The sequence below is a fragment of the Rhopalosiphum padi genome, chromosome 1 (genome assembly GCF_020882245.1).
Source record: "Rhopalosiphum padi isolate XX-2018 chromosome 1, ASM2088224v1, whole genome shotgun sequence".
NCBI classification, from domain to species: domain Eukaryota; kingdom Metazoa; phylum Arthropoda; class Insecta; order Hemiptera; family Aphididae; genus Rhopalosiphum; species Rhopalosiphum padi.
Window position 1 is genome coordinate 57,688,016 of NC_083597.1, and position 23,196 is coordinate 57,711,211.

The window sequence follows — 23,196 nt, forward strand, 5'->3', positions numbered from 1 at the left end:
TACGGTGATTTGTCATAGTCGACGCTGCAGCGATCGCGTCATAAACGAAAATCAGGAATATATATCATTGGCGCGCGTCCGATTTATGTCTAGACCATCTATAGATATGTAGGCGTGTGACAGTCGTTCGACTTTTCCTTGGGGAATGTAATCACGTCGATCGTAAATTATTAATATTTTATATATTATTATAATATCTGCATGTATACCAGTGTCAGAAATTATGACACTCGATCATGACATATTATTGTTGCATGTATTAGAGAAGCTATAATGAAAAAATTAAAGTTTTAGACGTATGAATAACGGTAATATGTCGATTATTATGGCTAACATATAAACATGTATACGTATACACAGGGTAGCTCTTATATACCCTGTAAGTTAGGGGCAGACTCCTTTTATTATAGATCATAATATGAACAATGACCCGGATCTCATACAAAAAAAAAAAAACGTAGGATCTACGTTCACTGCCTAATTATGTGACAAGAGTTATAAAATCGTATCATTTTCAATAAACAAGTATTTATGAAAATGTGTTTTTATTTTTCGACATAAGAAAAAAATAGTTGAAAAACTTATTATGTTCTCAGTAATAAAATTAATCAGTGAATAATAAAAATGGTTTTCATAAATATTTTTAAGACAATAATATAAACATATTTTTTGGGGGTCATTTATATTTATGGCCTATGGAGAGCACATTTTATAAGCCACACACGACACACCATGAGACTATAGTCTACGCACGCTTGTAAGTTGTAATGGCTAATATCAAAATAATATAATACAGTCCAGTTTTGTTTTTTTAAATAAGAACGCTACTAAACCAAAATTTTTGAGGAGTTTTCTGGAGGCAACCGCCCTCGCTGACGATGACGACGACGGAATTAACAAGGCGAGAAATATATAAAATAAAAACCAATTTATATATCACGTACAATTAGTATTATTATACCTATGTCTATATATGTTAACACTATAAATATAGATAGGTATAAAAATAATAATAATAACATATTTGTATGTACAGTATAATTTATTACGCGTTTAATTTAGACGTCCGAGAGCTGGCTGAGATAAATTACCCCAATAAAACGACGTTGTGCAAGTGTGACGCGATGCAAGATGATGTGTGTATATACGCGTATATTATACCAATATCTATGCCTCCGCCGGACGTTTTCTATATGTATTTATTGTATAAAAGCGATAGTTTAAAACTTGTTTGTATATGAACTTGGCCCACTTCGGCTATCAATCTCGAGAGAGGAGATTGACTGCGAAGACCAAGAGCACTGCACACGCGCGCATAATATTATTATTTAATACATTATATTATATACGTGTGTGGGTATATCACGTCAAACGAAAAATAAAAATAAAAATTCACTCTCCGATTATGGCACGTATTATTATGACTAAAACGCTGTGTTTTCGAGAATACGTCGTTATATTATAATGGTACCTAAATGTGCGCTTACGGTTGTTGTATACACGCTGTCTTGAAAATACCATGTTATTATATATTATTTCGTCGACGACACCGCAGCCGCATTGTTGCGAAATAAATATACATTCGTGCATAATATATGCTCGTGCGGCGTCTTCTTCTCCTTTACATCTAATCGGTTAAGACACACGCAAGTGTATTAATTTTCAGGGTGTGATCAGTTTTATTTAACATAAGAAACCATCGTTATTTTGGTCAATTTGTATATTAGAACTTAGAATGAAATATATCAAATATTATTTGATATATTATACATATTTAGCTGCGTTTTTGCATATACGAGCAAAGAATATATAAATAATAATAATAATATAATATAATAATATGTTTTACTGTTTTAGCGATTTTATTATTTTTTTGTAAAGATTCAAGTGTGTAATATTTATAACATAAATGCCGTACTGATAGCAGTTTAAACGAAATATATTTATTATTAGTTTACACTTTAGTAAGCTCTTTTAATGTGTTGATCGACAGAGTACGCGGTACAGTTACCAATCGTTTGAATTGTAATCGATACATATAGTTAATTGATTTAAAACGAAAACACATTATATTATATTCTTTTCTTATATTTTTTCTTCTTTAAAGTTTAATGAATTAACTCTATGAGCGGTTTTTAACGGAAACACGATGAGTATAAAATATCATTTTTCACTCCACAATAACACATGACTACAATGGGTTTATTCTTTATTATTATTACGATGATTTATAGTTTATAACATCGTATAATCATGGCATATAGAGGTATATTTGAAACGACGCTCTTGAAAACTGTTGATTTCAATACAAGTACAAATAATATGTACCTTGGGTTGGTACTTCATTTTTGATCAATTATAATGTCGTTAATACAATAATACTATATTATATAGACGCGCAAAACGCAACGAGTAGTTTTTAAACGTAAATTAAACACGAAATTCATAAGAGCCCACAGAATCAACGACTACTATAATATATACATATTTATTATGTATTTAAGCATATAGTATTGCGTACATTTACACCACACCATTAACTTCCAAGAACGTTTGTTAATCTAACAAAAATAACGCAAGTATACGATTAACCTACACGACATTATATTGCTTGTAACACGTACAGTTTAGGTAAATATATATTGAAGGTACCGTATAATATATTTATTTACAGTGCTATAAATTAAAAAACAATTTTGAAACACGTGTATAAGCATACGTGCCAATGTAAACAGTTAAGTGATTCACAAAACATTGTACGTGTACCTATATTATGATAGTTATAAGTGTCTTGTAATGTACAAAAAATATAACGTCCCCGTGGTCCTAACGTTCAGAAAATAAATGTTATATTTAACGAAGTAAGTATAATTATTTAACAAAATGTACAGAGCAATAGTAGAATTTATAAATTATATCAATTAATTAAGTGTTAAACTCCAGAATTAAATTAAAATATATAAAAAGTTATTGATTTATTATATATACTATTCTTATCGTTTTTTTTTTCTACCAAGCCCTTATAAATTATATTATTAATAAATACACCTATGCATTCTATTTGCTGATTTCATGATGATATTTTTGTAAATTTCATAAAACTCGCTAAGTCCAATTTTAAATTTAACCTCTGTGCTCCTAATTTATATACTTACTGCTTTACTTGTATTAATTAGTGTTTCGATTATTAGAAAATGTTCTTTTAGGGTCCAAACGTCCATTGTCAAATATTGCTGCTTTTATTTTTATTTTTATGGCACACCTTGACACGTGATCATATACGCCTCTAAAATATTTTCTTATAAAGAAAGTGTGTGTCGGGGAGAATTTAAGTAAACTTATATTAATTTAAGAAACTTCAACACTCCATCCGATACGTTATTGAATACCTATAGTATCTTTTGTTATATTTATTGGTATACTTGTATTCTATAGAATACCATATTAGACGGAACGCCTAATTCAAATTATATAGACATATGCTAATACGGTTCCATACCAGTTGGTTTTTAAGTATTGAAGTGGTTCAAAATCTATATGACTTTATTTTTGTATACCTTGTGCAGTATTTCTATTTAACATTACATACGTATTTATTATGTATACTACATATTATTATCTAATGCTAAGATGAGTTCAATCCGGTTTTGGAAGCAAAAACATTACGAAAAATATACATTTAAATCAATTCTCCTTGACGGTATAATAATACCCGTGTTTTAGTTACTTTTTTTAATGTTGCTTTGTTTGGAGTGTATTAATAAAAGTGCAATTAACTTTGGTGTTCCGTAGCCTTCGATTATAATTTTATTATATTTCATATAAATAGTGAAATATTTTTTTATTTAAAGCACAAGCTAAAATATATTCACTTCCATTTAAAATAATACACTAATACAGTGCCATTAAATATTATTTGAATTATGATTTATGATATATTATTTTTTATTATGCATTATATAGTGGAGAAGGCGATCGTTTTACTTATTGTGAATAAAATAATGATAGTAATAATAATTGTGACCTTATATAATAGTTTTGTACACAGAAAATTCAATCGGAGAAATTGTCTAAAATTGTTAATAAAACAGTACATCATATATAGCCCGAATAACTCGTACTACAACCGTACCTAATATTATCCACATTTACCCTTGAACTATATATCAACACTAGGTCTATTAATTATCGTATACCGTTTTCGGTACAATTTAGCCGACGAGATTGATATTCGTACCTTTATATAGGTTGGTATACACTCCCCGTATAACTATTTTTGTCGTCGTCGGATAACAATAAATTGTGTTAAGGTTTTATCAGCTTTAATAGCGAACATATTCAAGTCACGTTGGAAAAAATACCGAAAATAATAATAATTAATAATTATCCGATTCGACCGTTCATCACATCGTATCGGTGGTTTTCGTAACGACGTTAAATGTTTATGCATGTTCGATTTTCTTCTCGAACGTGCCGAGATCCAAAGTTAAATTTGCCCGATTCCTGTTGATAATATTACTATCATCATGGGTAAAATCACGCGTTAATTTACATGCTATCTACCTCGGCGGTTAAGTAGATGCGGATGCATAGACTAATAACACTAAAATAGATCTAGAAGTCAAACAACGTATTATATTATGTATAGCACATCACTTAAATCCGTGAGCTCACGTCATCAAAATTTTCAACGTCGGATTAACAACTAACAGGGTACTTTTATTGAGTAATCTTAGTCAAATTTTAGAATCCAAAAACACGTTACTTAATCATAATACATGGCTATCTGAGATATATTTCTAGAATTATAAGGAAATGTTGTGTTTTTTTTAGAGTAACCACTGTAAATTTTGACGGATGGTCTCGTCTGGCACTAATGCAGGATTTATATGGCTAGTCATAGAAATAACGAATTACATAATTATTATCTAAAGATATAAAAAAATTAGGTAATTGATTCGACATGCGTTTTTTTATTCCTAATTAATATCCGCAACGAAATGTTTACACAGTACTCAATTAAATTAGTATATTATATAGGTGTACTCATATAATTATTCTTTAATCGAAGTAAAAGTGTTTACAGTAGTGAGTATGCTACTTTGGGACTTTTTTTATCGAACAATATATCTTATGTATCGTATGTGCCTATCTATAATAAAATTGATATAGCTCCCAATACTAATTCTAAATATATTATGTTATGTATACATAAAAGCACCGTTGTTGAACCACTTATATTCGAGTGTTTCATAGTCATGGAAGAAGACACAGTCTCATGTTGGACCTTAGGGACACTAATAACAGCAACGTCAGTAACTAATGCATCGGCAAATAATGAAACGAAATGATGAAAACAATTATTATTATTATTTCTAAAACTTGCTGATTTTACTTTGGACCTTTCTTGTATAGGATAAATTGTCTTATTATTATTGGAGACATTAATAATTACGTAGTTATAAGCATTATGTACCTAATATATTTAAGGTTTTAATAAAACCTACAATATTTTAAGAAGTGTATGAGAGTGTCTTCTAGTCTGAGGACCGTTTAGTGTTTTAGTGTTTATAATATTATACGATCATATACGTTATACTACAATTACTACCATGTAGTAGTATAAATTAAAATAGAATTTTAAACTACAGTAGTTTATATTTTATTTTACATTTCCGTTTTTACTAACTAGTAGTACAGTAATATTATTACCATAAATCTATTTCTAATATGTTTTCTATTAATTTTTATTAGTTTCCGAATACTTATTATAGTAACATACTAACATACATTTTATTGCTCACAGTAATTTCTCTATTACAAAATCTATTTTTTGCCATAAGTGTCATTCTGTCATTTCCGTGACATAATTTATCAAACTAAAGAAACGAAAAAACCCTATCGTTTTGAGCGTTTTATTTTATAACTTTTTTCTCAGCATACATTTTATACCTACATATTCTGTATCTACTTCGTGTCTATTGTGTTCGTGTAGTATTGGTTAATCCCGAACTGTTGCGAGTTTACGGTCCTACTAATAGGTAATTATTTAATATTATATCATATTATATTTTGAGAAATAGGATTTTAGAAACACGAGAACATGACACGACTGAGTAATCGAAATTAAAACACACTTGATGACAATATAATATTTTTTATCCATCGCAACTATTATAATATACTTATATACACAATATATTATTTATTTATATAATAGTATACAATATACCTCGCAATATACATACAAAATACACGTGAGCAGACTGTTACTGTGGAAAAATAAAACTAACGATCAAATAAAGCGAATTTTATCAACAAAATATGTTAGTTTGTGATCATCTCTTGATCATCCCTCTAGCATAGCGGTTCCCAAACTTTGAAGCGTGAGGTAAATATTACAATTTTTAGATCAACGATTTTCGGCAGTGTTGCGGTATTAAAATTTAAGTATCGGTCCAAACTTAATGTTGAAAACGAAATGCCAGTGGCAGTAATAACGTTGATGCCTAATTTTGAAGCATTAATAAACGGGAAACAAGCCCATTATTCACATTAAATTGTCCATTATATATTAACATTCATCTTGTTTTTTAAATAATTGTTGTTATACTTAATGCCTGTTATGTATATCTGGATTTTTGTCATAAAATTAAAAAATATTTGAATATTTAAATAATCTAAAATTGTAATTTATTTATTCATGGGAGGCGTGATTATTTATTTTTAGGGATGCGTGAACCAAAAAAGTTTGGGGAATCGCTGTTAGAGTCTAGCAAATATTTTATGTAACACCTAAATTTTTTATTTTTGTTTATCTATTGCATCACTGAAAGTGTAAGCAGAAATAAATCATAATCTCTGCTATAGTAACGAATATTCGATTCTTATGTTATTACAGCGTGTTTGAAAGGCGACGTGAGTACCTAACCTACTATACTATATAACGAGAACGACGACATCAACGACAATCTCTCGGTCGTCTGCTTCTCAACCGCCTCCAGGCCATAGCAACCCGTATAATATAATAATATAAACGTCATCTCGTATAGAAATCCGGAATCAATGAAAACATATACTTAGATCTATATACTATACGATGTATATAATACATCAATAATAATACAAGATAGCAATATAATGGGCTGCAACAACACCACCAAGGACAAGCGTCAACTACAGCAATATTCACAACAGAGTCAGGAAAACACGACAAAAAGAACAACCACGATTGGAAATATTAATATGTGGGTATACCGTGCGTATATACTTAAACACGTGTGGAATTTTGACGAAATAATTTCATGAAAAGTCGTCAGATCGTGGGAAACCACGTGCGTGGTCAACGGCAGTGTAACATGTCTATATTGCCTGATCGGTGTCGAAACGGGGAAAAAGTGAAAAAATATAACAGTTGCGTGCACGACTCTAAAATGTTTTGGGACAGTACTACTGTAGGTATATATCGCGTGTGAACTATTATTTTTATTGTCATCATGATTAGAAGGTAGTCATTATCCACATTGTCACCATTATCGCGTGAGACTTGCGGTACAGTCGAGTATAAACAATGAAACAAAGTACCAACAATTACTATATACATTATACATATAAGTTACATTCAAACATTTCGTCCAATTCGAAGTATTTAATATGTCAGATTTTGGGTCCAAGACAAAACTTTTATAGTATATTTTAGTATTATATGACATGTCTTAAACAGCTAGCACATACAAACTATATTGTTGATAATTAAAAGCTATACTATAAGCCGGTTAATCACGATTATACTTTTTACTATAACACATATATGATGTCAACAAAAATATTAAAAAATAAAATTTTTTTATTAATACGTTGAACAAAATAATCCCAAAAAAATATTATTTTAATTAACATTATATTATCTAAATACCTTATACTTTTTTATAAAAATTATTGAGAATGCCCACTAAGAAAGTTTGTAACTTTAAAAAACACTCAGCAAAAAAATAATGATATATCTTATTGATAAATATTTATCGATCAGTCTAATTTTTAACGTAACCTATACAGCCTTGGACCACAATACTAAATAGTATAATTATAGTAATGGTGTAATCTTGAGTACATATAATTATTATTATCGCTATTATTACTATTTAGTATTTATTAGATACCACAGATACGTATTACTTACAATGAAACTAATGCAAATGCAAAAATATAGGAATATCTACTGTCAAATCAATCAATTTTCACAAGTATGGGATAAGAAAATTAAATATTTTTTTTATAAATAGAGAAACTAATAACTATTTATATATATTATATATGCATATGTATATGTATTTTATGTATTATAGATTAAGTTAAGTCATGGAAAATAGCGAGTAATAGTCAGAATATATATTGTGAATTACAATATCAACAAGTATGTACGTTTAATAGTTTTCGCACACCATTTGGTATTTTTTTATGACATAATACAATTCACGTGTAACGAAATATCGTCGAATTTTGTACATGTAAAATTTAATACAAAATAAAGAACTCTTCTTCGGCTTTCACCAAGACCTCCACGGATAACTTACAGCTCGTACACGATTTACGTGCTGGTTTATTTATGTCCATCGTCCGTTTATATACTTTGTAAGTTATATACTCGCGCGGGTCAAGTAACAATGAGAGACGATCGAAACAATTTCCGTTTTTCTGTCGCGGTCATCGTCGTCTCTTATCGGACCCAACGCACGTCAGACCGCATGTTTAACCGTAAGCCGTGTGCGCCGTTGACATCTACACCGCCACAACGTTTGTCGGAGAAGAAATTGCTGTACCAGGCGGTTGTATGGTGTACCAAGGTATATCGTATACACCTATATGGGCACTTGTAGTAATTTCCTGAATAAAAAACGGGTGTAGCGGCGTTTGCTATTTAAATGTGGAAACCGAAATAGACAATAATATGTTTATATATATATATGCGTGTGTGTGTGTGTGTGTGTGTGTGTGTGTGTGTGTGTGTGCGCGCGCGTGTGTATAATAGAGTATTATCATAAAGCGGGTACGTACAATAGATACATCATGATATAGGATGTATCATAATATATCTATGTATTATAATATATAAACAGAAGAAGGACCTCGCAGTAGTTGCCTTTGTCATCGTCTCGAACGGTGTATTAATGTGTATGTTTCTATATGATATAATAATAATAATTGCATGCGTATTTGTGAGTAGACGCAAAGAGAGAAGTAGAAAGAGCGTGAGAGAGGGTTATATTATTATTATACATAGGTACATCGAATATTACTACTACTAATACTATCATTATTATTAGTTATTACTTATTACTATTATGCTATTTCAACTGTATATACCTGTTAAACTATTATACCTACTATTGTACCATAGGTCGTCAGCTAGACGTTCGGGTGTAGGTATATTGCGACATAACGATACTGTGTTATTATTACGGCAGCGTAACGGTATGTGTTTAATGTGCTGCGAACCTATTATGTTTAGGCGCGTTGTTTTGTCTGGTAAATATGGGTAACGGGTATAATACCTGTTAGGTACGATATCTACGCAAAAACTACAAAGCTACTAACAGCACAAACCCCATATAATTACAATTTTAAAATAATATGTGCTACACGCTGTAACTTCAAACCGAGGACCAGACGTAAAACGAATCGACGAGGGTCTCGTGTGCACGGTTGTATAAATTGTGTTACTGTCGTTGTCCACATGTGTCCTTATAACAGCAGTGATTTTTCTCATTTATTTTGTTTTCTGCGTAATACGTTATGGAGTCGTATGTACATATACCATGGTCCGTGGCAGAGGTGTATGTGTGTGGAAAATTAATCAAAGAGAGCGACAGAAAAATTAATTAAAATTCCAATTGATATCCACGACTAACGGAGGGGCTATTGGCGGTCTACGAAGGCCACATCAAAACGTGGTATAGGTGTATTAATTGGCAACCGTTTAAGTCCATATAACGTTTGTGTATAGAAATATATTTGGATTTTTGACGGAGAAAAATTCATACATATGCCAATATAATGATGACACAGACACATTACTATTGAAATGCACTTACGATTATTGCGTTTCTCGATTAGCTGCGAATAGTCTCCGTAGTTTGACTCCGCGTATCCATAAAAGAATATATTGCATATTATCGTGTGGTTACAGCATAATTTCAGTTACTCTACTACAACATACCTACTGGTCTAGCGCTATTATCTATACTACTAGTCATCTATAATACCCTATACGAACAGTTGCAGGTTTTATTTCGTTTAATTTCGAGTTATCCTGCTTTTCTTTACATTACATATATTACGAGTATATTTTACTGAAATACATATTAATTTTTCGAATACAATACTGCAATAAATAATTTATAAAATCAAATATTTTGGTCTATAATTTTATATAATATTATAGTTTCGCGGAACATAAAAGGTTATAACTTTGACGTGTAATGTGTAATTAACACATTCTTTTCAAATATTATATAAAATATGATATTTTAAAACATTTAACACAATAATTTACATATATATTCTATACATATATACCCCGGACAATAGAGTTGGTACAATATAATATAACTGAATAAACTTTCAAAATTCATATTTTTCGTATACACTCATATACATATATATAATTATAATGCACGCTTATTTACAGTTAGAATATTATTGTCTATTTGAAAATCTAATGTATATACAATATATATACGTAAGCATTGGGTTTATCTATATTATTAAGGCATCGACCGTCATGACGATAAGCACGTCCTACCCATCTTTGAAGCAATCTCACTTAATATACTCAATTTGTATTTGAAACCACTCCTATAAATAATATAATTTTCGAGCCAACATTGGATGAGAATTCCATTAACACGATATAATCGCTTCTTGTCTTCACCAAAAAAATCTATATTATAAATTGTAATGTAATATACCTACTAACATACTCTTAATACATGTACGTTTATTTCACGCCTTAATATAACAAACAAACGTCATTGAAATAGGCGATAAGCAATGAGATAATATTAAATTCTTCCATTTGCATAACATAATATGTCATATTAGCGAGCTTATAACTTATAAGAAAATAACTAGAATGTTTTATGTAAGTTTATAGTACTTCTTATTAAAAATCATTATTATTTTTTATCAATAATGCTCAGTTAATAATTATTACCCTAACACACAAAAAAATATGTCAATTTTTAGACACACTATTAATAATCGGTACCTAAAAATGAAATATTGTTTCGGAAACTATCGATTTCACAAGGTAAAAGTTTCGTTTTTAAAATTTAGTTTATTTGCAGTAGATACCTAATAGAATATTTGCGAAAAAAAAAGACAAAATTTCTCTACCTGTGTGTTCAAGACAGTGTAATTACTGGCACTGCACACCCCTGGTTGACCGTATTCTACAAAAATAATATTAATAATAAAATTGTAAACACTATTATTGTTACTATTGCAGTTATACAATAAATTAAAGCATATCGCTTACACCGTTGCGCCAATGACTGAATGACATATATATATATATACCTGCAGTGTACCTACAAACCGATTTTAATGAAATAAACATTATTATACATTGATATTATTATCTCACCGTGAATAATTTTTAAAATTATGTTATATGTAGTTGGTGCACTAAGCACAGGAGTATACCTGTATATATTCAATATACAGTGCAAGGACAAACGCGGAGAAAATAAAGAAATATGAGAAGGGAAAGAAAAAAATAATTTTTCTAGTAATAAAAAAAATATAGAAGCCGAAAAAAACCAAACGTCGAAAGTGTATCTAATACCTATATATATTTTTATGTATACTATATACCCAACAAAATATGTCAAATCTGTCATAAGTGCAATCAATATTATATATTATTATAATGTGTTTAATAGTATACGTTGTTCTGGCGTCGTTCTGTACATATTATAGAGCGTCAAGAAATCCTAATTTTTCCGAAATTCAATTATCATATATATTGTTGTTTGTACATTAAAGTATTCAACCTATGTGGAATGTATACCAATAATACATACCAATTACATTACAAACACAATGAATAGTATCCAAAAAGTGTAAAATACGATTTTTTTATGGATTTATGACGGAGAAATAATATAAAAAATCGTTAATTCCTAATGGAAAACGTTCAATTATTATGTAAATTCACAGACACTCAACAACAGCTATAAAAATATATATACACAAAAATAGCGCTTCTGTCGTCTGTTTTCTATAAATTATATATGTATAATTTATATATAATATACATATATGCATATTTTACAATATACATACCTACGATGTTATAGTATACCCATGGATATATTTTGCGATGTTTCTTATAAAGTACTGCAGATTGGTCAACCTCCTAAATTTCTATTGATGAACGCACTTGTATGTATTATGTACAATTTACCATTCAATATTAAATAGAATCCTTAAAATCATTTTGAAATTTTCCATTGTAGTATATTAATAGAATAATTAATTTTATTTAAATCTTTATATTCACAACAAAATGTAAAATAAATATGACTATTCATTAACATATAAATAAGTAATAACTAATAACTTTATATGTATAATGTATATAGTATTATGTACAGACATACGCATATAAAGTGTATTATCATACTAATATTTCAAGTGATGTTTTAAAGCAAATTACGAATACTACTAAGGATGTACAGATTTAGAGCATATAGTATTTTATACCGACTGAAAACGACGATTACACGGATGATAAAATTATTTAAAAATAATAATGGAGATTAAAACCGAAAAATTCTTATAATATTCAACGTATTAGTCAGTACCTACTGTATATACATTGAGAAAATTAAATAACATCGGTAAACCATGAATAACCTACACGTTTAATAGTGAGGTTGAAGACCTCGTTGTATCTAGTTGCAGTGGCTCGATTGATCAAATGAGATTTTTGAACTAGTTTTACTGAAATTAAAATATTAGTCATCGTTGACCATCTCGGCGGCGAATGACCTTTCAACAGTTCGGGACTTCTGATACATTTCAATAAAACATGACGTGGATGAGGAAAACAAGAAAACCGTTCATTTCGGGTCAGTTGGCGTCGAAAAAAATACGCGATGACACGAATGGGAAGCAGTTAGTTAATTATGCACGATACACGCATGGGACTATGAGAGTAACTGCGCCGTCTCGTTTATAATACCCGTCGTTGTACTTAATACCAAGTCCTATTGGATATTATATATAAGTATTAAGTATAATAATATGTATATTCACCACTGCACGTCTCGCGCAGACCGTCTTATCTGACAATGGTAATCGGTGAAAAAATATACATAATAATATATATTATATTTATATATTCCTTCCAGATTTCGTCGACGACACACATATCGTTTTGCTGGTTGGACTCGATCCTCGTTCGTAAAGTAACGCGACACATTGATAAGGACTTAGGCCTGGCAGATGATTTATATATTATGGCGAATATCCCGAAAGGAGTTGCATAATGTCAACGGTTATCGCACGTACGGTCCGTGAATCGTTCATTAATATTACGCGCACACGCCGCACACGCACACTCATACAATCATATACGTACACATGCGCGCAGTCCGTTGGCCACACTCCAAGGGTCACATTGCAGGCAGCAGGCGGAGACCGGTCCGAGGAGGAACGCATCGTCGGTGCGCGACCCGTCGCGCGTAGAGTACGCGGATGTCATAATAATGTAAAAAAAATCTCCCGCTCGTCGCGTAATATATCGTATACAGCTGAAGATACCGAACAGGAGGTTCGCCCAATAACCGGACTATATGGGAGAAAAAAAAGAAACCCGAAAACCTGCAACGAGTAACCCAAGGTCGTTGTGACGATTCACCGGTTTCTAATAATGTCATTATATCGCGCCACAATATTTTATAATATATAATATATTATTATATAGACGCGGGGCAGTATTTCAGTTTATATTTTGTAATCGGACGAAATAGCAATAGAAGATACTTAAAACGTTTTTACTAACAACACGCTATTATATAGGGTAATTACTCATTAATGTGCTCTATTACTTCGGTAGTGTAATTGCGTTAGGTATTAAATTATATTTATTTTTCAGATCTGTTGACTAAATATTTTCGTTATACTATTCCGTGTTGATTCGAAATACATTAATTCACGACAGATATTTTCCACTATTTGAGCGATTTACAGTTAAAACTATAATGAACGTTACTGGCTAAAGAATTATTATTACGATCTCCACTTACCCATCGGCCATGCCTCTTATTGTTACTTCTTAATTGGATTCCAATGTCCATGAAAATACTGTTGAATAATTCTCAACAGTTAACCATTCAATGTTTAGCTTACGTGATTTAGATTGAAATGAGAATAAATTATTGGCACACGTAAAATATAGAATATATTACTTTTTAACGAACAACAATAAAATAGAATCATAACGCTTACATGCATTTTCTATGTACAATAATAACAACTTTATTTACAATTTTACCATAATAGGCATAAATGCATAATATATAAATCCGAAAGAATAAAATACAAATTATGAATTACCATGAATTAAAAATATAAAGCATTCATTTATATTTTTTTATTCGCTATTATATAATATATAATATTTAAAATACGCATATTAAAATAACTGTGTTGTATTTAAATTGCCTATATGATTACCCCTAATATTCATAATATTTTATTTCATCATTGGAATTTTAAAATAATTTTAGTAAAATATTCCACATTTTCTTCAAATATCAATCTTGATTTTTTAATTCAATTAAGAATGATTTTTTCCCAATATTTAATATCATGTTTGTTATAAATAGAATGAAATCCATGTACTATAGATCGATTTAAAATGATATTATAATATAATGTATTATATTTAAATATAATAATTATCATTTCTGATGGTATGAACAAAACTTACCTTGATATGATAATTATAATTTGGTTTTTCTTAAATATTTTCCTTAAATTATTTCAACATAATATAAAAATAATTTAATATTATTTCGAATTTATACATCTAGTATCATATATTATATTATTATATATGTATGTGTATGCGTTTGTGTACATTATATACTTAATATAATGTAGGATTATCTATTATCTTATAACATAATATTGTTTTATTACCAAATATATTTTAGTCCACTGCATACTTTGCGGAAAAACCGAGAAATATGTATTGATTAAAAAGAAACATTTCTGTTGCAAAATTTTGCGACAGTTTTATAGACTATATTATTATCAAATATCATTGCGATTTCTGAGGAAATTTTGCCCGACGCGACGTCAGGTCCAGTACGCGTGACCTACACGATCCAGTGACTAATATTATTTTTATACCATAGCAGATGGTTGGAAATCCCAAAACACTAGTCGAAACGGGTTTCGCAATCTCAGTATAATATATTTTATAGGTATAACAATATTATTATAATAATAATGAAAAAAGTGCTGTTATAAGGTTATAACTTATACGTTATAACGCTATTTCCTATAAAAACGACATTGGCCACTGCATAATATATAATATTGTACATTCATTTTATATAGGAATGCACTAAATGTGTACAGCCAGTTTCCTGATAACTGTTTCCTCGCTTATTATGACTAAACGTAGTACCTACATATTATGATGTTTACATTATTGGGAAATTTTGTCGATATCATAGAGCAATATAAAAGACGCATTTCTTATGTACACATTACACATACGAGATACAACAACCGGAAAACTAATTAAACTGTCTGACTGTCTGATCAACAGCAAGATCACTGTTAGCGCAATACAATTATAAGTTCTTAATATTAATTAGGTATCTTTATAAAATGTTATATTTTACAAATACACAAGTCAAAAATATAATTTTAATAAGAATAATTTTACCATATGAATTTTAAAAAAAATGCATTCCTCTGATAATTTAAAAATGGATTATATGATATATACTTTTTTAAATTGAATCTAAAAAATATATCAAATCTCGATACAGCGCATACTTTCCTACAGTGTAGTGCATTACATACATTTTTCGAAAAATTCACGTTTATTACATCTAATCTTGTCATAAGTAATGAGGAACCAAATCCCTAGTACCTATACTCCATATTCATGTTACATATTTACTTAAAAAGTAAATTAATAAATAAAAAAAATAATCTTTACAAGAAAAAAGACGCTTGATTGCAAAAATAATTATTCACATGGAAAAGCTTATGTACACTAATTGGTCGACGGTTATTAATAACGAAAATATAAATATAAATTATTTTAAAGAAATTTTGTTAGAAAATTAACGATGCGTTAAATTCTACTGAGCCGTGTAAAGTAAAAAAAATATTAGACATACTATAGGGTAGAGAGAGAGAGATAGAAAGAAAATTGAACTATATTACGACCACAAAAACGTCGCGATGGCCGATGGTAGTTTTTCAACGACAATAGATGATTGAATCGTATTCAAAATACGATGGCACAAACAAAAAACGCCGGCGGTATAAAGCATACCTATTGTTGGTTTCCATAATTTATTATCGTGACCGTCGAGATTCGATTGAGCAATGAAGATTAGCTGCTAATGGCTAAAGACGATCCGAAATATTTGAATTGAATTCCTATAAATAATATAGTATCTGATTGTAGTTCGTGTAACGAACACGCGAATATAATTTTTCGAAAATACAGTACGGTTTTTGCTCGTTGGTTGGATTACAATAATCCAATATTGAAATGAAACAAAAATATACAAAATTATTATAACGAATTATTTTTTAGATTTAAAGGATTGCGTATATTACAGTCATTTTACTGTATGTATGTATTATACCAAAATTATAAACTATAACTATTTCTACCATATTACTACTACAGTCTATATTGTTAGAAATTTACACGTTTATAAGTCATTTAAATTTTTATATATTTTGAGTACTGCTTATTTTTAAAGCACTCTGAAATCAAATATAATATATTATATACTGTTCTAAAATTAATTCTAATGAATATCATATTAAATTATATAGTAATAATGTACTAATGTATAATAATCATAAAATTAAATTAAATAATTTAATTTATATACTCTATACCTACAACTTGTAGACTACAAGTACTTTTTTGTTTATTAAACTAGTGGACAATGGACACTAATCCCAATAATGGTATACATAATTAGCGTTGCACAAAGTACAATATACGTGTCCAGGTTCTGTTAAAAATACGATACAAAAAAGTTTTCAAAGTATTAAAAGCGAACACAATTTGACAAATGAATCAGTCATCTGAGAGTACAAGTTCAAAGGGAAGATGGTTAATGTCATTTATAAAATTATAATTTCATGTTATTCTTAAAGGTTTTTTTTTTTGATATTCGACTATATTAAATGCACTATGTAGGATCTTTATAATCAATACACTACCTACGAAAAAAATAAGATCTGTGCAATAATCACATACGTTCCTTGCAAAACATGGTGCAGAGGAAAATGTCTATAACAATAATAGTGAAAATGTCACGCCGTACGTGATAGCCATTGGCAGCTACACCATATAGTTTGCTGCTGATTAATCGATTTTTAAACAGTTTATATTATATACTAATTCCGATTGAGTGTCAAAAATTTTATCGATTAGTCTTACACGAGCCTTACAAAAATGTATTTTAAAAAAAAAAATTAAATAAATATCATATAATATATAATATAATATTACGGCTTGTTCTATTTGCTAGATTTATTTTTGTCCGGCGTAACATTGTGCAAGTCACTCGTCACGCGCCTTTAATCTGGACCGTATAGTCGCGGAAAGAAACGTTACACTTATAAATAATAGTAATAATATATTGTGTTTCCTTGTCGGAAAAAATATAATAATATAGTAAAACATGAAATAAAGAAACAGAAAAAATGCTCGGCTAAACGTTTTTTTTCTTTTGACGTGTTTGTTGTATATATAGTAATTAAAAACGTAGTGAAAATCTTGCATATTATTATATTTCTGCTGTTGCCACGAATAGAAAGCAAACGGTTTTTAATTATCGTGGTAACGATGATGATAATGATAACAATAAGTCCGCCTACGCGTGTTTGCGTAGTGTGCGTAATTCGGGGTAATTAAAGAAAAAAACCATTTCTAGTCTCTTTACACTCCCGCGGACCGGAACATCTGTGGTGTTGGTGTATACGTGTAGCAGCAGGCGCCCACCTCCCAAAAACATTTCACGAAACGTCGGACAGTAATGATGATATTATTATATTAAGAAAAACTCGAAACGTCTGAAACTATATAAACATTGACGCGTACATTGTCGTGACGCGTTGAACATTCGATGTACCTATTTAATACTTTTTTTATCGTCGTCGGTTTGTTTGACACAGAAAAAAAATCAAATTCATCTATAATAGGTATATATTTTGTTGCTTACATTCGAATAACAATTGAATGAGAAAACATTCAATGTGCTTTGTTTTTGTACACTAAACTATACCATAATATTACAGTCGTACAAAAAAATCTATAAACATGTTCTACACATTATAGATATTTGGTTAAACGTCTAGGATTTTTTTTTTTATTTTTTTTTTTTTATTGATATGGTTATAAATATACCTGTATCGCGTTCAATTTTAGCGACTATATTATGTTTAATCACCCCACAGTAGATATAATATAGATATTTTGGCAGTTCAACATTAATTTAATAATCGATAATTAATAAATATTTTAATTCCTAACTCTTGTACATAATATAAATAATACTTTCGATTGAAAACACATGACTTAAATGCAACAGTATAATGTGAAACGCGAACTTGGTAATTATATAATATTTCACGTACACGATTTGCTGCTGTTCTAAAACGAAATATGGGTTATAGATAGGACAATATTTTGTAAGATCACCATAAAATATATTAGTCTTTCGTCAATACTCAATGATTTTCAGTTTTAATACATTTAACCGATATAAACATATGCATATATTCTTTTTTACAAAATCCTGCCATAAGACATTTCTTATACACTGTATCAATATTATTGATTTTTATGAAAATCAGATATCGGTGTTTCAGTCATTTGTGACGACCGTGATTTTCGAATTTTCCTACAAGTATTTTATACGAAAAGTGTGTCGATCTCAATAAATCTCACTTAAACTAAAAGTGGACAGCAGCAACACGCACACGATATTATAACACGAATTCTGTAACGAATGCAGCTCATATAAATGACTTTTACAACTTTATAAGAATAAAAAATTAACTGTACGTGGTTTATATGTACAAAAAAAGTTACCCAGAATTGGCAGAATTCCTATCTATGTATGGAATAAACGTTTATAAATCGTACATTCATACGCAAGGAAAATAAATTGCCCAACTACACAATAATATTGCCTACTGACTAGGTACTACGAGGTTCTGAATGCAATAAAAAATATGTCATGTTCAACTTTTTTATTTCAAAATAAAACAACAACTATCTTAGGTTATAACTGATTACCTGAACATTATATTTATTTTCATCTGGTAGATAATACAGAAATTATAATTTTAAAATTGATTTTGAATTTTTATTGAATTCTTATGTTGTTATGAAGATGGATATTTAAATTCGTAAAACAATAGTCGATAAACAAAATTGTGTTCCAAAATATTAGATATTCCCACCATAATTTATTATAAAAATATAATTTCCAAAACCTCAAAAACATGCATTTGATAATAACAAATGTTATCGACAAAATCGTAAAATACGTATACGGACACCAGAGTATAAGTTTGAAGTATTTATAAGAAAAATGTATAACGACATAAATGTCCTATACGAGCATCTATATTGAAGACTTGAAGTTCAATACATGCGTATATATCATAATCTATTCGTATATTTAATATTATCGTGCTGAAAACACGTATATATATTATATTATTATAACGCGCGGAATAATAGTTATTAAAATCACCATGTAATTAACAGTTAGAGACATGATGGTATGATAAAAAAAACGACTCACCTCCTGTCCCTGACGCGTTTTTGGGTGCCGTTCGTGCCCCTGATGGTCCTGTAAAGTGACATCATGTTGTCGCGGCCCGGACGTCGCACTTTACGGCGCTGCGGGTGAGTATAATAACAATAATGTACGCGTTATACCGACCGGTGGCGAAAACGATAGTAATGATAATCGAGAAGCAAAAGATTCTACGATCCGTCCGTCAAGCGGACTGTTGTTGCTGCCGAGTCCTTTCCCTTTCGCACAATATGGGCGTACCTATTAGCTATATACGATATTATTTAGGCGGCTATAATAATATGATGCTTAACTACGGCAACAAGTAATACCAATACCGCACACGCGCACCACGTAAACACGTGAATATTTATTACACACTTTAAAGAATAATCGCGACGACCGTGTTGGACGTAAATGGTATAATATATAGGACACTCAGTGTTCGACGTAATCCGACGAATAACTAAACGGTTGAAAAGATGCACGTGCGCGTATACGCTGATGAATGAGACGTAATGATTGTTTTAAAAAATCGATTGCGCGGGTGGTATCGAATGTCGTTGTCGTCGTCGTCAGCGGCGGACGGTCCGACGTTAATTATCACCACTAGTATACTAGTCGCGCGACACGATCGCGTTTTCTCTTTCGCGTGCTCGCACCCGCTCCGCCCCTCTCCGCCGACACGCGATCGTCGCATCCACCGCCGTCTGCGAGAGGATGTCGTCGTCCTCGCCGACCACCTCCCCAATGGTCGTCATCGTCATGATTTGTAACCGGTGGTATCTATTACGATATGTTTATTAGGTGTTATTTTTTTTATGATTATTACTGTAATATGTGTCAATTCTCGCGAGGTTATGGTGGCCCAGTGCGGTGGTCAGCGTATATTTTTTAATATTTATATTTTAACTATTTGTTATCGATGTAAATTTTTTTTTTCGGCAATTTCCTGATTAGCTAGATGAGAATAATAAAGTATCATTTTACAATCGTTAATTCTATTTTTTATTGTATTACCGAATTTTATTGGAGAAACAAGACTTCAAGATTTTTTAACTCCGTCTACACTCATTCCCAAATATCTTATATTCTTATATAATAGAATGTTTGTTTTAGGTTTATTGAGATCCGGTAGATATTAGGCGCATAATTTAAAGTGCGATCATATAGGGATAGAATAGAGTATCCGGTGCCAAAAAATTTGAGAGCACGATAAATGGTTAGGACTTAAGGGGAAAAGAAAATGTCTTCCTACATTCCCATAATTAATAAAAATTATATTAATAAAGAAATAGGCATAATTTTTTGAAACGTAACGCATATGGTCACCATAGTTTATCATGGTACAAACTATAAAAAGGTAGTAAAAGTGGTCCGATGGGTATGTTTTTATAGTTTAAATTTAGTTAATTTAACAAGTATGCTTGCTTGCATTTTTCTATCAATAACACATTCACTCAAAATCTAATTTTTGGGATTTTTAACTGTAAATATATATATTTAAGCAGATACTTTTTTTCTGGTCAAATTTACTTATTGTATAACTTAATGTAGGTTGTAAATAAAAAGTCGAAGTCCTCAAGTCCATAATAATAGGTTCAAAGATATGGCCATATTTAGCTATATAATGATTTAAAAATTATAATATTAAATATTAATAGAATAGAATTCTATGTTTGTAAAAATTATTTGAGTATTGTGTATAATAAATACATAGTAGACTAAATATTTTATCTGTTGTATACTTGATGTAAAACTATATTATTCGTGCTTGTTGTTTTTAATAAGTAAGTGCATAAAAAGTTTAATAACTCCGAAACCATTCCTTCAAATTTTTATTTAGATGCATTATAATTTTCAAAAAAAAAAAATGAACGTATTAATTAATTGTACACAGTAAAAATAATACATCATACAATACTATACATCTTATAAATATATGTAGGTAGTTAGTTCGCGTGGTAGCTAAACTGCAATTATAACGTTATTATATATTACACTAAAAATCATCATTCGGTGCAATCGCGTTACGTGACTATATGTTACCAAAGGTTTACCTGGATTTTAGAAATCTATAAAATAATATACATTCTAAATAACAGCCGCAGGAAATATTGTTTATCCCTACTAGGAAACTGTGAATAATATAGGTGACTTATTATAAGCGTCTCACCTTGACATACTTCCGGTCACATAATAACCCTCGGGAAACAGTTTCGTCGGTCCGGATATATAGGTGATGATGACTGATGACTAATGAGATTCGTTTGCCGGGATTTCGTCGCACTATACACCATTAAATTATCGCACACACCCACTCGCGGATGACAACGCAAACAAACGATTTGATCGAAAAATGTTAATACTCGGTCGACACGACGAAAAACTACGGCTTTATCGAGAATAGGACAGTAACAAAAAAACGGTTCGACCGACAATCGCTAAAGAGTAAAGTTAGAGCCACGACGGTCGACGAACTTTTTCATAAAACTAACCAATGGAAAAGAAAATATCGCGGTTACCCGATCACGAGTACCGTGGTTTACAAAATGGACCGCGATCACGAAGTGTTCATTGGAAGTCGCTGACATACTCGTCGCACCCGCGCATCCATGAATTTGCGCCAAACTCGAAATCATCTTAAGTTATCATTACATCACTATATCAGGATTTCAACGCAATATAAATAATATTATATTAACTATTGGGCATAATAAGAGTAATTTGAGGAATTACCCCCCCCCCCCTAACCATCAAGATGTTTATATAACGAATACAATCTTTTATCGTCACATGAAAATTATTATTAAAAAGTCGTTCGGGCGAGTGATGGGTATCACCTCTGACGAACAGTGCTATAGTATAATAAGTTTTAAGTGGGTCACTGTAATTGATGTGTTATATTTGAATTTAATGATATATCATTTTATATACGAAAAACGATTCTGAGCGAAGACGATCTGCAGACGATTCGTCATTCTAGGGTATTGTATATTATTATACACAAAATATTATTAATAATATGAAAGATTAAATGAATTATACCAAAAACGGCAAAAACATTTACACATCCTAATCTTAACATTATCATTATTGACAATGA

General features: G+C 30.2%; 1 protein-coding gene across 2 annotated transcripts in view; it reads right to left on the bottom strand.

Annotated features, from left to right (window-relative positions):
- The window catches only part of LOC132918341 (uncharacterized), a 152,006-nt gene extending 131,305 nt beyond the window's left edge, over positions 1 to 20,701 (bottom strand). For both annotated transcript variants that reach the window (XM_060979528.1, XM_060979527.1), the window contains exon 1: positions 20,097 to 20,701. In XM_060979528.1, coding sequence (XP_060835511.1) covers positions 20,097 to 20,161 — 65 coding nt within the window. In that variant the 5' untranslated portion in view covers positions 20,162 to 20,701. The remainder of the gene's footprint in view (positions 1 to 20,096) is intronic.
- Positions 20,702 to 23,196: the final 2,495 nt, after the last annotated feature.